The following is a 14,426-nucleotide window of genomic DNA, read 5'->3' as shown; positions in this document are numbered from 1 at the left end:
AATAGATAGTGTGAAACCAGTCTTTTAGGCTTTATCAATCAGTGCTGCCCAATATAAGTTTTTTCAATGATAGAAATACTGTTTTGTGCTGACAGTATGGTAACTGTTGAGCTTGAAATGTGGTTAAACTTGACTGAATTAACCATGAGTATATGACTTGAAACTTGACTCCTGTGATAGAGGAACTAAATTTAATTCTTTTATATAACTGTACTGTGGTTTACTGGCTACCAGATTATGACATTGCAGCTCTAGATCACTAGCATTGCCAGAAACTACTCGTGCTGTGTAAGCACTAGTTGGATTAGGAAAATAATCAATTTAATTAGTAACATAGTGTTTAGAGTTTATGTTTTTTTTTTTTTTTTTAACAAGGGTTTTCTAAGGTGAAATAAAAGCTAAGTGCAAGTTCAGAGTTGCAAATAAAATTTAATTGCTTATGTAATTTTTTCTTTTCTAGTTTTAAAAAGCACATCTATTGATACATGAAGAAAAGAGTGCTTTTAACTTTTCCTTCAGACATTCACATATTTTGATTGTGGCATTAAAAACATTGCTTTTTTTCTTTTTTTGGCAATAGTAGGGATTTAACCCAGGGTGTTTATACTTGATAGTCAAGCATTATGCACTGAGTTATAACCTCAGTCCTGTTATCTATTTTTTGAGTTTTTTATTTGTTTATACTTTATTTTAAGTATGTTTAAGTTTTGAAAGTCTCGATTATTGATCTCTATTTTAAAGCTTTCTGTCAGGGCAACTAGTTATTTTAGGCTGCAGGAAGTTTCATTTTTTTAATAATAGCTACCATAGAAAACATGACATAGTAACTGAAGGATTTATATATCATAGATGGTATTATAATGTCCCGTGAATAAGTTCATCTTAATTACCTCAAATAACTTAAGAAGTACCAAATTTCCAGCCTAAAATAATTGTATAATCCAAGAACAAAAAGTAATATTAATCTTAGGGTTTTGATAGACTTGGAGAATGAGGCAGGCATTTATAAACTCTAAATATTCTTTTGGAAAATAATTTTAGTAAACAACATTAAAAATAAAAAAGCTGGTTAGGATGTAGTAGGGACTGGTTTGTATTATCTCTTTCTGATAATAAAAATGAGTTAAACTCCTATCTTGTTGCTTACAGTTTTTGAAAATCAATTTTATTGAGGTATAATTTACATAAAATACAATGCACTGATTTTAAATGTACAGTTTGCCTTTTGAAAATGTGACTAATACCACAATTAAATGGAACATTTTATCACTCCAAAAGGCTCCCACAGGGGCTGTGGCTGTGGCTCCTTGGCAGAGTGCTTGCGTTGCATATACAAGGCACTGGGTTCAATCCTCAGCATCACATAAAAATAAATAAATAAAAATATTGTGTCCATGTATAACTAAAAAATATATATATATATATAAAAAGACTTCCACATGTCCCTTTGGAGTTGATTATCTCCAGGTAACTACTGAGAAGCTTTTTGTAACCATACATTAGATTTCACAATTGTAAACTTCCTGTAGATGTGTTCATACACTGTGTAGTCTTTTATGTTTTTCTTCTTTTGTTCTGTGCTAACATTTTCGATAACTTTTGTATATAAAATTGAATAGGCTGATCTTCAGAATGGTCTAAACAAATGCGAGGTTAGTCATAGGCGAGCCTTCCATGGCTGGAATGAGTTTGATATCAGTGAAGATGAGCCACTATGGAAGAAGTATATTTCTCAGGTAAGATACTTTAAGTTGTTTCTCTGCTGTGTTAATTTATGAGGATTTTTTTTTAAATGTAGTTGTTTACTTTTGTGAGGTTATTTATGGAGAAAGAAAATAAATTTTAAAAAACATTTTTCTCTAATAATTTCAATATGTTAGCATTTACTGTTAGGCTGGAATTTCTGTAATTTTTAGTTTATAACTTTTAAAGGGCAACATTTTCTATACTAATAGATCACACAAAGATGATCTTGTTGGCTGTAATTTCCTTTGCAGATATTGAACATGTACTATTTTAATTATAGGAATGCTAATAATTTTTAAGGCAATCATGGCCAGCACATTTCTCCCCTGCCCCTTTCAGTAGGTTCTTTTTTAAGAAGATTTATGTTTAACTTTTCTAAAGGGTCTTGCTTGATAAAGAGCACAGATTTATCAGTCTTAACTTTGCATGTGAGTTGTCTAAAGTTGCAAAATCGAAATTTTAGGGATTGAAAGATCTTTGTGTATGTGTCTTATTTTATGGAATATTTTTTACTTTACATAATTGTATTCTCATATTTACCATAATTTCATCTTATGTAAAACTTCAGAAAGTATTAACATAGTTTACTCTGGAAATGCTTTGAATGATTTTTATTTTTTCTTGTTACTAAAGCTAAAGTGCCTGTCTCTTGGGATTTCTGTGAAAATTAAACAGTACACATATAAGCATAAACAACAATTAACAGAAAATATCAGTTGTTAATCATAAAGTACTGGGTGACTCTTAACTCCTTTCACAGAACTCTGAATTTGTGGTTCTGTAAACATCTGTCTGCTGTCTACAGCCTACCAAGTGGTATGCTTAATTAGTACTATGGCACAGCCTTTTTAGCAGGGAAGAAAAGACCATGGGCATTGCTCTTAAAATGTGATGGTTAACAGCTACATTTTGAATAGAATTTTGTGGTTTACACAGTACATTTGTAGTTAATCCTTATCACAAATTCCTTGATATAAGGTTCCATTTCACAAGGTGATGAATCTGGGTGATGATTAAGTTGCCACACAGGTGACAGGAATTGCATTGGGTCGTGGTTTGTCAGACCTTAACTATATTGCAGTTGTAATTTTATTTTGCTAGAGCAGTGATGTCTGCCCCACCCCTACCCTTAATCCCTGGACTCAGTTAGGGATTGTTTAAAAAAATCTGATGCTGAATCCATTGCCCTGTGATTCTAATTTAATTGGTCTGGTGTGAATCTGGGCATTATTGGCATTTGTTACAAGTTCCTTTTGTGAGTCTCTGGTGAAGTAGTATTGAAACCACAGCAATGGAGCTGTGGCTTCTGTATTCATAAACTATTATATCTAGGGCCTGGGAATCTCTGGCAAGATTCTTTGTAACGCATTTATTTTGCAACTTTGACAGTGAAGTATCACTTTAGCATAGGAAAAACATTAAGGAGTAAGTCCAACTGGAAGAATTTGGGGTGGTTCTGTTAGTTGGCCTTTTAAGTGCTGCCTAATTGGATTGGTCATGATATGGTTCTGTTTCTGTCACATAAAAGAAAACTAGCCTTGAGGAAAATCCTCATTTTCTTTTGTGGAGTGGATCTTAGTGTCTTTTCCTGGCCATCTCTGGGGGTTATACCTGTGGCATGTGCGTCAACCACAGCATTCTTATCTACACAAATTTACCTATTTGAGGAATGTTTAAATCACATGATTTAGGTGTTCTAACTTGTGTTTATCCTAAATCTTTAGCTTAAAAATCGAACTCAGCTTTTTCTATATGCAGTAGAAATTCAGAACAGCTTTATTTATTAAATTAATATAATGCTAAAATACATGTATGCTGTAAGAAATTGGGAATTCTTTGTTTTAAATGTTGATATTTTCTCTTTCTGAAAAGGAGCCACTGTGAAGCTTTTATATGTAATTAAATATAGCTTCCTTTCTTTTATGAGTAATTGAAAAGATATATAAAATAAACCAAATGTATACTCTCATAATTTTCAAATCATGTCCTTTTGAGCCTTTGCTGAGATAGTACAAAACTATCATTTGTATAAAAACAGTGTTGAATTGCTATTTTTTTACTTTCAGTTTAAAAATCCCCTTATTATGCTGCTTCTGGCTTCTGCAGTCATCAGTGTCTTAATGCATCAGTTTGATGATGCCGTCAGTATCACTGTGGTAAGAAAAAACACATTTTAATTTGTTAACTGTGTAAAATTTTTTTTGAAAATGAATTAAAACTTTCAGGTTTTTTAGTTAATATATGAATCTACTTTTAATTGTATTAGTCATTTTTGTTCATTTTTGAGACGGGCTCTCACTGTGTTGTCCAGGATGTCCTTGAATTTGTGGGCTCAAGCGATCCTCCTATCTCAACCCTGATTTGAGATTATAGGCATGTGCCACTGTGCCTGGCAGTTGTAGTAATCTTCAGTATTGTTTAAAGGTCTGTGATTGGCACCTCTGAAAATTATTTAATAATAGGTATGAAATAGTGCATAATAATTTTCCAGTTAAATATAAAATTCCTTTTACTTTTCAGTTGAAGCTATTTTTACTAATTGCGAACTAAAGCCTGACCTTTGGAATTAAAAACACTCTTTAACATTGCACACTATGTTTACTGTATACAATTTTATTATTTTCAGCTGGGTTATTATAGCTTTGATTGAATAATTTTTTTCTTGTACCATGTTTCATTGCAGTATAAAAACTTTTAGTAAGTTCAAGCATTCATTAAAGCATATGTGGTATGCTTAAGAATGTAGTGGATATTAATGTAGAACTGTATTTCTTGAAGTAATGCTTTTGGATACCCAGGAGTCCCAGAGTTTTGTTCCAGGGCTATGTGAGGTTGAAACTATTTTAATAACACTAAAGCATTATTTTTCTTTTTACTGTAGACTTTTGTTATCAATGGCACAAAAATAATAGCATATAAAACTTTTAGAGTCTTGTTAGCACAAATCAGAGTTCCCAAATAATGATAATATTGTTTCATTATTTCTTTTAAGAATGTTTTTGATAGAGCAGTAAAAATTAATTTTATTACATCTTGACCCTTGATTATATACCTTGTTTGAATATATGTGTAATGAAATGGGAAGTGTGATTAAACACTATTTTGTATTGAAGTATGATGGTCAAAGGAAAGGACAATGTGAAGTGGACTAGTTTTTTACTTGAAAGGATAACATTGTTAATGATAAAATTCAGGCTTTCAAGCAATAATTAAAAGTTCTGATAAATTTTATTCACTGTTGTGAGCTCTAAATAGCTTTCTAAAACATTAGACTAATGAGATTGTATTGCTTTCAACAAATATGTGTAGTTTTAAAAGTATTAGGAAAGGAATCAACATTTAGAATATTTGCAGGGTAAAAGTTTGATTGAAGCTGGGTGTGTTGGTATATGCTTATAATCCCAGTGACTCGGAAGACTGAGGCAGGAGGATTGCAGGTTTGAGGCCAGCCTGGGCAACTTAGTGAGACCCTGTCTCAAAATAAAACTAAAAAGTGCTGGTAATGTAACAATATCGACAAGTGGTAGAGCATTCCTGGATTCAATCCCCAGTATTTCTCCCCCCAGCCAAAAAAAAGATTAAAAATGCAAGATCGAGGGCTGAGTTTGTGGCTCAGTGGTAGAGCGCTTGCCTAACATGTGTGAGGCATTAGGTTTGTTCCCCAGCATTGCATTTAAAAAATAAACAAATACATAAACTAAAGATACTGTGTCCATCTACAACTAAAAAAATATTAAAAAAAAATTCGAGATCCATTAATGAATTTTGACATAGTAGGTTAAGGAAAGTGTCTTGTTGTGGTTTTAAATTCTGCATTTCAAATTACCTTTAAGTGGTGCCTATGAAGTTTTAGAGTATAGTAGCTAAGAAGAATATCCATAGTCATCTGGAATAGCTATTAAAATATTCCTCCCTTTTCCAACTGTTTTCTGAGGCTTGATTTTTTTCCCCATATTTCCTTTAAAAAATCCTCTCATTCTGCTGCTTCTGCCTGAACAGTATATTGCAGCAGATTGAATAATAATAATAATTAAGTCAGATATTAAATATAGAAAAATTTGACCTGAGGTATAGTGGATTAAATGTTTTCCTAGGATGTGCAAGGTCCAGTACCACTGAATGAATGAATGAATCTGCCACTTTTCTTACAATTGTTTTTGAAATTTTCTTACAATTTCAGAAGAAAAGTTGTGTTGACATAAAAAAATTTTAAAAACAAATTAATAAGTAGAAAGTAATACCGAGTAATTGTAAAAGTATTAAAATAGGAAATAAAACCCACATAAACAAGCAGGTCCTCAGTTTGTGTGAGCCTAAAGGGGTTCTAAGATCAAAAAGTTTGAGAAGCTTTCTGGGGGGATGGCAAGCCATTGTTTGATTGTTCCCCCATCAGGCTTCAAAGCTGTGATTTCTTCTCCATCTGACATAAGTATTTAAAATATGTTATCTTGGGACTGCATATAGTTAATGTCAGTGTCTGATTTAAAAGGTTGTTTCTTTGTTTTGTTTAGGCAATACTTATTGTTGTTACAGTTGCCTTTGTTCAGGTGAGTGAGTAATCTATTTTGCCAATGTAAAAATGATGTTACTTATAAAATTAAAGACGCTTATGGTAATATTTATAGTTGTTGATGGTGAAAGTTCCTGTCCAACAGTTTATTTTTTGTATTTGAAGTAATTCAGATATAAAGAACTCTTGAAGGAAGTTCATGAGGCTAAGGTATTTCTTTGGTATAGGTAGTGAGATGAAAAAAATCTGCTTAGTAGTAGTAGTCTTAAGAATAGTTAAAGCAGTTGGAAGCAAAAAAGCACAGTGATATAAATACAAGCTAGCAATAATTTAAAATAATTTTCTAATTAAAAAATTAGGCCAGGGTTTATGGTTTTATAATACTCTTATGTTTCAGTATCTAATAAAGACCAGATGAAGCAAAGAGTGCAGAATTAAATGGTCAACTTCTCAAGTATCATCTGAAGAAAATTTAGTGGATTTCTGTGATTGATTCCTTGAGCACAGTTTTTCCCTTTTATTTACTGAATTTATTTTCTAATCTTATTTTATTTGAACTTTTTTTTGGTAATTAAAATGCTTCTAAAACAGTTGGTGACCCCCCCCCCCCCACACACACACACACATAGACACACTTTAATATTCCATTCTTCAAGAGATGTTCTGATTTGGATCAGACCTCTTACTCTGCATAACCATTGAAACATTAAAGAAATATGAGAAGCAGCTAAAAAACTATTATGAATAGTGTAGAGATGATACCAGAATTTCTGTTAAAAAGTATAGGCATAAATAGAAATGTAGGTTTGATTTTATGTTTGCTTAAATGTCTTCAGGTTTTGTAGATTTTAGAATAACATTTCAGACTCTTGGTAATTCTCATAGTTTTAGCTAACATAGGGTAAATAAGAGTAGAATATTTACGTAATGCTGTTTATCATCCTGAGGTGAATGTTGTTTTGATTCCTAATGCTATATTTTGAGTGATTGTGATTATCTTCACATCTACAGTTTATTCCCTGGGTATATTCCCTGTCACTGTCTCAGTCTCTTAGACAGTCTCTAACATAGTAAATTATTTGTTTTATAATATCTTAGTATAGAGAGTTAGTTGGAATCAGATTATTTGCAAGTTTTTGAACTTCATTAGGCCATTCTTTTTGGGGAGAATCTTCTTGCTTAGAATACATGTATGTTGCTTTGGGGCAGGTGAAGTTGGCTAGTCTAGCTTAGGTTATTCCAGTCTAGGTATCATTCGGGGCAACTATTCATTTGGCCATGTGAGAGATGTGACCCATTGTGCCAGTAAATGAAACCTCTTGCATCTTTAATAATGTGTTGGATGTATGAAATGCCCTTCTTCAGAAGAATTCCTACAAATATTACCACTCTATAATAGAAGACCTTCTTTTGTCTTCTTTGCAAATAAAAAGCCCCTACCCTCAAAATATCCTGCAAAATTGCAGTTGTAACATAGTTGGTATGGAATTTTACAAAGAGATACTGTGTTATTTACTTTAAATGCAGTGGCTAAAACTGCTAAGTATTCTATGATGGGTTCATTTGATAGAAATCTCAAAACAAGGACAAAACATTATAAAAAGCCCAGTTTCAAATTATTAGGTCTGGTTTCTTACATACATGTAACTCGTTTCCCCAAACATCTTTGAACCCAACAAAAAATTCTGTATTCAGAAATTGAAAGAACTTTCTCACAAGATATTTTTACATTCATTCGAACCAACCATAATGCTTTGTCAGAAAACTCCTTATCAAATATATATCACAAAACAATGTTTTATCACTTTAGTACTTTTAATCTGTGCTTAGGATAAGAATGCTTTTTTTATTCTTTTTGTATATTTTCTTGCCCTTCTATCTTTCTAATCCCACCTCCCTACACCATTTTATTCCTTCTTGGCCATACAAATGACTTAATTGTTTTATATGGTCATTATAATGATACTGTCTTTATATAACTTTGAAAAGACAAGTAAAGATTGGTAGCGTCTGTGTGATTTATTACTGGGATCTAGGATTGGTGAGTGTTTTCTGGCCTTTTGTGGAATTTTTGGTTAAAACTTTTTAATTCTTTCCATCCTTTGTGTATGGGGTTGGGATTTGTAATTTTCATACAGCTTTGCATTTTCATTTTAAGTGTGTGATGAGTGTGAAATTATGGCTAGTACTAGCACTGCAGCCATTTCAAAATGTTCCTCACCTTTCATTCCTGCTATTATCCCTCTCCCTTTTAACCTTAGGTCAAAAGGTTGGTGTGCTAAGTGCAGACAAGAGCCCAAAAGTAACAGGGATGTTGCATGAAGCAAGAGTACTAACGGAAGGGCTGTGGTTGTAGCTCAGTGGTAGAGTGCTTGCCTAGCATGTGTGAGGCACTGGGTTCGATTCCTCAGCACCACATAAAAATAAATAAATAAATAAAAGAAGGTAGAGTGTCCATCTACAACTAAAAAAAAAGCACTAATGAAAACATGGACTAATTACTAGTCCCTTTCATATGATTTAAGGAGTTGGGAAGAGAGTCCATCATTTTTGGGTCAGTTGCATCTCACTCCTTGTTTACCCTCTGTTTTTTTGTAAACAAACTTTTTCTTTAAACCACTGCAGGTAGCATATGCATCTGTTAATGTTACATATAGATACTCATTTGTGACTTCTTCGGTCATTGTATACCAAGTGTAAAATTATCTTAATTATAAGTGTCACTGATCTTAACTTTTAATGATTCTTTGGGCATACAAATCAGTTTTCAGTTTCTTCTAAATAACCTTAGGTTTACACCCTGAATATTAAAATGTAAAATTGGCAGTAGTTAATTATCAGAATTGTTTGATTGGTATAATGTTAATATGGGACATTTTTTAAAGAATATAAGCACAAGATAAGAATTGGGAGAAATTTTAAATAAACGGTTGAGATATTTAAGTCTAGATGGAATATGCTTATAGGTACATACATATTTGCATTTCCTTATAAGCATTTTTATGAATATTAAGTCCTGCTTTTTTTTTCTTTACATAGGAATATCGTTCAGAAAAATCTCTTGAAGAATTGAGTAAACTTGTGCCACCAGAATGCCACTGGTATGATCCTTTTTTCTGAAAGAGATTTCTACCCCTTTAAGAATAGAAATTGAGTGTGACTAGTACAATATCCTTTGCAGCCCCAGCTTTGACTAAACATAAGGAAGAAACGATTAATCTGACATGAAAAATTCTTGCTTTGATCAATATAGCAAAATTGCACTGTTTAAAGTTCTAATTTTGATATTCTTGAAACATAGCTTTATTCAACAGTTTATTGTATGTGCTGCTGAGCACTGTTCTGAGCAGAGTAATGAAATAGATCCACATGATTTAAGAAGGTTTCTTTGATTTTCATGTTTTAACTTTAAACGACTAGTCAGTTTTCCCAATGATTTTTCTATCATTTGAGCATTTTTATTAATAAGAGCACACAAACATCAGTGGCTTGGCTTTTTTTTTTCCTCCAAAAACCATGGTAATTTCTCTGTTTCATGTTACAGTGTGCGTGAAGGAAAATTAGAGCATACACTTGCCCGAGACTTGGTTCCAGGTGATACGGTTTGCCTTTCTGTTGGGGACAGAGTTCCTGCTGATTTACGCTTGTTTGAGGTAAGTTTGAGGATATATTTATGAGAAGTGAAAATAGTGGGTGTCAAAGGATAAAAATTAGCATTTTTAAGGATTAATATTGTTTTCACAAACTTGGTGTTCAAGTTTAAATAGTGGCAAAAGTAAACATTTTTTCCCCTTAAAATATATCTGTCTCTCTTATATATTCTTTTGAGGTATGCATAAGCATATATTTATGTTTTGAGGTATGAATAAGCATATATTTATGAAAACCTGTGTTTTAGGCACTCTGGGAGACAAAAAGAGGTGATAGGATTCTTGTAATTAGGAGTATACTATATGTATATGCAAATTACTTATTATAAAACAAGATAGAATTTAGTAATTAAGAAAAGTTCATTTTTCTCATTTAGTTGAAAGAACGCCTCAGACAACAACATGGCTTTGGCAGGGACAAAAAGAGTAGTACTGAATAGAGATAGAGAAGACAGTGGAGCAGCTGTATTCAGATCTTTGTGTTTACTGAGCATATGAATACAACATGGAGGTTGTTATCTCCAAGGTCTTTGTAACTTTTTGCTCCCTTTGCCTGAAATGCTTTCTCCACTTCATGGCCCTCAGCTTTGGAGTCCTCATGTCTGTCTGGGCTCAGCAGAAGGGTTACCTTCTTTTGAGGGGTGTTCTCTTTTATCTGAAATGTTGCTCTATCCGTATTATACTTGTGTTTTTTTCCTACTTGATAGTATAGATTTATGCTTGTTTATTTTTAGAAACATTTTCCCATTAGAATAATAGCTGAGGATAAAAACTTTATTTTGTTTACTGCTGATTCTCCTACTATATTTGATACCACAGGGTACATTGTAAGCACTAATAAATGTTTGTTGAATGAATGAATGAATGGCATTGATGAAATCAGACCTGTTTTGTTACAGAGATGGGAGGAAGGAGAATCTGAACCAATTTTTTATAATTATTTAAGACTTAAGTTTTTTAATGCTTATTAAAAAATGAATATTTCTTCATATATTATAGCTAAGCTTTATATATGTAGCTAAGCTAGTGGCTGCCTCCCTTCTGCTCTATGTGCCTTTTTCCTCCTCCCACAAAAAGAGAAAGAAGAGGGAAAATTTGAATAGTAAGAATCCTGTATGAGAATATGAGCTTACCTAGAATAACAGTGAGAATGCCCAGTAATTCAGTTGCTTGAGGTTCATTTCTTTTGTTTCCTTTCCAGGATTTAGTCCAGTGTGTAGAACATAGATAATGTAGTTAAGTATTTGTTGGGTAAGTGAATTAGCCTGCACAATTGTTAAAATCATGAACTAGCTCTTAGTTTCCCCCAAAGTGTCCTTTAGACCCTTGAATAAGAGCTTCTGACATAAAGTTCATTCTCAAACATGCATTAGAATGGAGGGTTTGTAAGTAGTCTGTTAGGTTTACTTTCCTCACCCTTGGTTTAAGGTACAATTGCATTAATAAGCTCTCGGGTGGTAAAAATGATACTGGTTCTACTGCTCTTGCTGGGAACTTCTGCTATATTCCCCATGAGCTGAATCTTTCTAGTTTATTGAGAGTTTTGAGATATACTACATTAGGGGAAACTGTTTAACTTTTAACTAATTATTTGCAAAACTAACTTACTCTCAGTATCCTCCCCTATACGTATGTATGTATCTATCTACTAGATTACACATAATGCTTGTTATAACATGTTTGGAAGATATTCTTCTGTGGTCCATACTTTCAGAAACATAGTTAGTCCATATCTGCAGCACTTTTCTACACATAAAATGATGATTTATTTGTGTGCTTGGGTAGGTGAATATTAAGAGTGAAACCCTCAGAATTGGACTGTGTTGCAGAGTGGGAAGACACATTCTCATATTCATGATCTGCATGGAAATATTTATGTACATTTTTTGTTCTTATATAATTTAATTTGAAATAATATAGGAATGTATAGCAAGAAGAATTTTAAGAAAATAGAGTGCCAAGTGATGAAATGATTGTCTCAGTGCCTTTTTAAAAAACCTTTATTCATATACCTCTTTTTATCATGATTGGCTTTAATCTGCCAAACATGTTTTCAGAACTTTAGGGCATGATGAAACTAGGTAATGATGTTTTGTCATGAAAGTTGAGTTTTCTCTAGAAAGAGAATCTCAGCTATGGTCTCTGTTTCTCTCATGGTATTTTTAAGTTTAGGCTAACCTAGTCTTATGGTAGAGCATTCTACTTTGTATGTCTCAAGTTTTGTTGACCTCATTTAAAAAGTATGATTGATTTTGGTCTTTTGTTGTAGAGTAATGGTTAATGACACAAGATGAAGGTAATCCATGGAACTGGGATATTTAAGGAAGAAGTAATTGTTAGGAACTCTTAAGATGTTAAATGAGAACAAACTTGAATTTATGGAATGTTTTGTTTTCTAAGGCTGTGGATCTTTCCATTGATGAGTCTAGCTTGACAGGAGAGACAACACCTTGTTCTAAGGTGACAGCTCCTCAGCCAGCTGCAACTAATGGAGATCTTGCATCAAGAAGTAACATTGCCTTCATGGGAACGCTGGTCAGATGTGGCAAAGCAAAGGTAGTTTTCTGGTTTTTTTTTTTTTTTTTTTCCCCTAAACATTTCCTTTGTTTTTACCATTTTCTTAATTCTTTTCTGCTAATTTCATGTGTATTTGTTTTTTAAAATAACAAAGAGAAAGCAGTATTGACTCTAACCCTTGTCAGCTATTTGTGAGATTGAAGAGAAGCTATGCCCTTGAAATACAAATATATGAAATATATCCATAGTTTTGCCATCTGTTAGATCATAGGCCTTATCTGTTCCTTTTTGTTTTGTTTCTGTAGTTCTGGGGATTGAACCCCACAGGCTGTATAGGCCCTTTTTTGTTTTTATTTTGACATAGAGTCTCACTCAGTTGCCCAGGCTGGCCTCAAACTTGTAATCTTCCTGCCTTAGCCTCATAAATTACTAGGATATTATAGGAGTATTTTCCATTCATGGCATATCTGTTCCTTTTTATAGATAAATAGTGGTTTCATGGTTATGTTCATTACTAGTTAAAAAGTTTTTTAATTTAGTTAATATGGCTATAATGTTCTGTCTACATAGTGTTCACCTAATTACTGATCAATGTCAACTATTTTGCTCTCTGGATTCTAGTACTGCACGAATATAAAAGGCACCATTGAGTAGCATGGGGGGTGGAAATAAGAAATTACCATTAAATGTCTGAGTATAAGACAGATTTGAATTTTATAAATACTAATACACATAAAAGGGAGTCATGATTGAGTCAGTAATAAGTTTAATAAGATGTTTATTTACAAGGTTTGTGTTATAATGGGTAAATACTAATGATGATGACATAAAAAATTTGCTAAGGGAGCTCTTGGATGTGTTGTCAGGTCTATGGATAGTCTTTGAAGAATGGGACTAAAAGGTGTTTTTTTTTTGTATGTTTTGGATGAGAGAAGTGATTCTATCTGAATGCAAATGAATTTTCCTGCTTTTCCTGTTATTAGGGTATTGTTATCGGAACAGGAGAAAATTCTGAATTTGGAGAAGTTTTTAAAATGATGCAAGCAGAAGAAGTGAGTACTTAATATTTTGATGATGTATTTGTTTCAATTCTGAAATATTTGATCATTAAGTAGAGGAAATGAGAATGTTGGTGGATTCTTGTGTATACTACTGAAAGCAATATTTTGTTATCACTCAGATGTCTTTGTTTAGAAACATAATTCGGAAGCTTATAATAGGTAGGTCCTAAATTTACAATGTCAGTATTCCAAAAGATTTGATCTTTATTTGTTATTTATAGTAGAATGAGATTTATAGTCATAATTTTTTAATAGATAATGCTCTTTGTAGAAATTGGCTTTACTATATCAATTTTAAAGACTACCGTTTTTTTTATTTGGTGCTGGGAATTAAACTCAGGGCATCACATGTGCTAAGTATGTGCTGTACCTTTGGATTACTAATTATTATGTTATTGTGTACCTCAGAACATAGCTTCTATTAAAATTTCTATCTACATAATTCCAGGTTTGGGGTGGCAGGAGAATTGCCAAATAAAGGAACATAGAAGATATTTTTGATGAAAAGTATTAAAGATGCATTTTCTCTTTTAAAATGCTTTTTATGTATAAAAAAGGGAGTTGTGTTCTGTAAATGTCGTATTCTTCCAAAATCTGGATTTCTCAAGTAACTTGTAAGACTCAACTTGTGATACATTGTAGAAATCCATTCCACGGAAGTTAGCAATCAGGGAGCCTACAGGATTAAAAAATCTGGAATGTTTGTGGATATAGGAAGGAGAAAAATTGGAAGTGTAAGGGAGCTAGCTGATGGTAATAAAGTCTTGGAGAAACATGTAGGAGAGAGAGAGAAGTTTTTTCCTCAGTGGGAAGCATAAAGAGAGTGGATCTTTTAAATTAAATAGGGTTTTAAAAATCGGGAGTTTTTCCATTTCTTACTGTGTGACCTTGAGTATCATTTAAAATCTTAAGCTTCAGTTTCTTTAGTTAAGGTGGTAATAT

General features: G+C 32.6%; 1 protein-coding gene across 2 annotated transcripts in view; it reads left to right on the top strand.

Moving 5' to 3' along the window:
• Positions 1 to 14,426, top strand: part of Atp2c1 (ATPase secretory pathway Ca2+ transporting 1) — a 134,916-nt gene that overhangs the window by 63,278 nt on the left and 57,212 nt on the right. For both annotated transcript variants that reach the window (XM_046431448.2, XM_046431449.2), the window contains 7 exons: positions 1,620 to 1,736; positions 3,813 to 3,902; positions 6,258 to 6,293; positions 9,296 to 9,357; positions 9,801 to 9,909; positions 12,307 to 12,462; positions 13,407 to 13,475. In XM_046431448.2, coding sequence (XP_046287404.1) covers positions 1,620 to 1,736; positions 3,813 to 3,902; positions 6,258 to 6,293; positions 9,296 to 9,357; positions 9,801 to 9,909; positions 12,307 to 12,462; positions 13,407 to 13,475 — 639 coding nt within the window. The remainder of the gene's footprint in view (positions 1 to 1,619; positions 1,737 to 3,812; positions 3,903 to 6,257; positions 6,294 to 9,295; positions 9,358 to 9,800; positions 9,910 to 12,306; positions 12,463 to 13,406; positions 13,476 to 14,426) is intronic.

The sequence above is a fragment of the Marmota monax genome, unplaced genomic scaffold, assembly GCF_021218885.2.
Source record: "Marmota monax isolate L192 unplaced genomic scaffold, Marmota_monax_Labrador192_F-V1.1 WCK01_AAM20220418_F8-fsc00022, whole genome shotgun sequence".
Classification (NCBI taxonomy): Eukaryota; Metazoa; Chordata; class Mammalia; order Rodentia; family Sciuridae; genus Marmota; species Marmota monax.
This window is presented reverse-complemented; position numbering and strand designations above follow the sequence as displayed.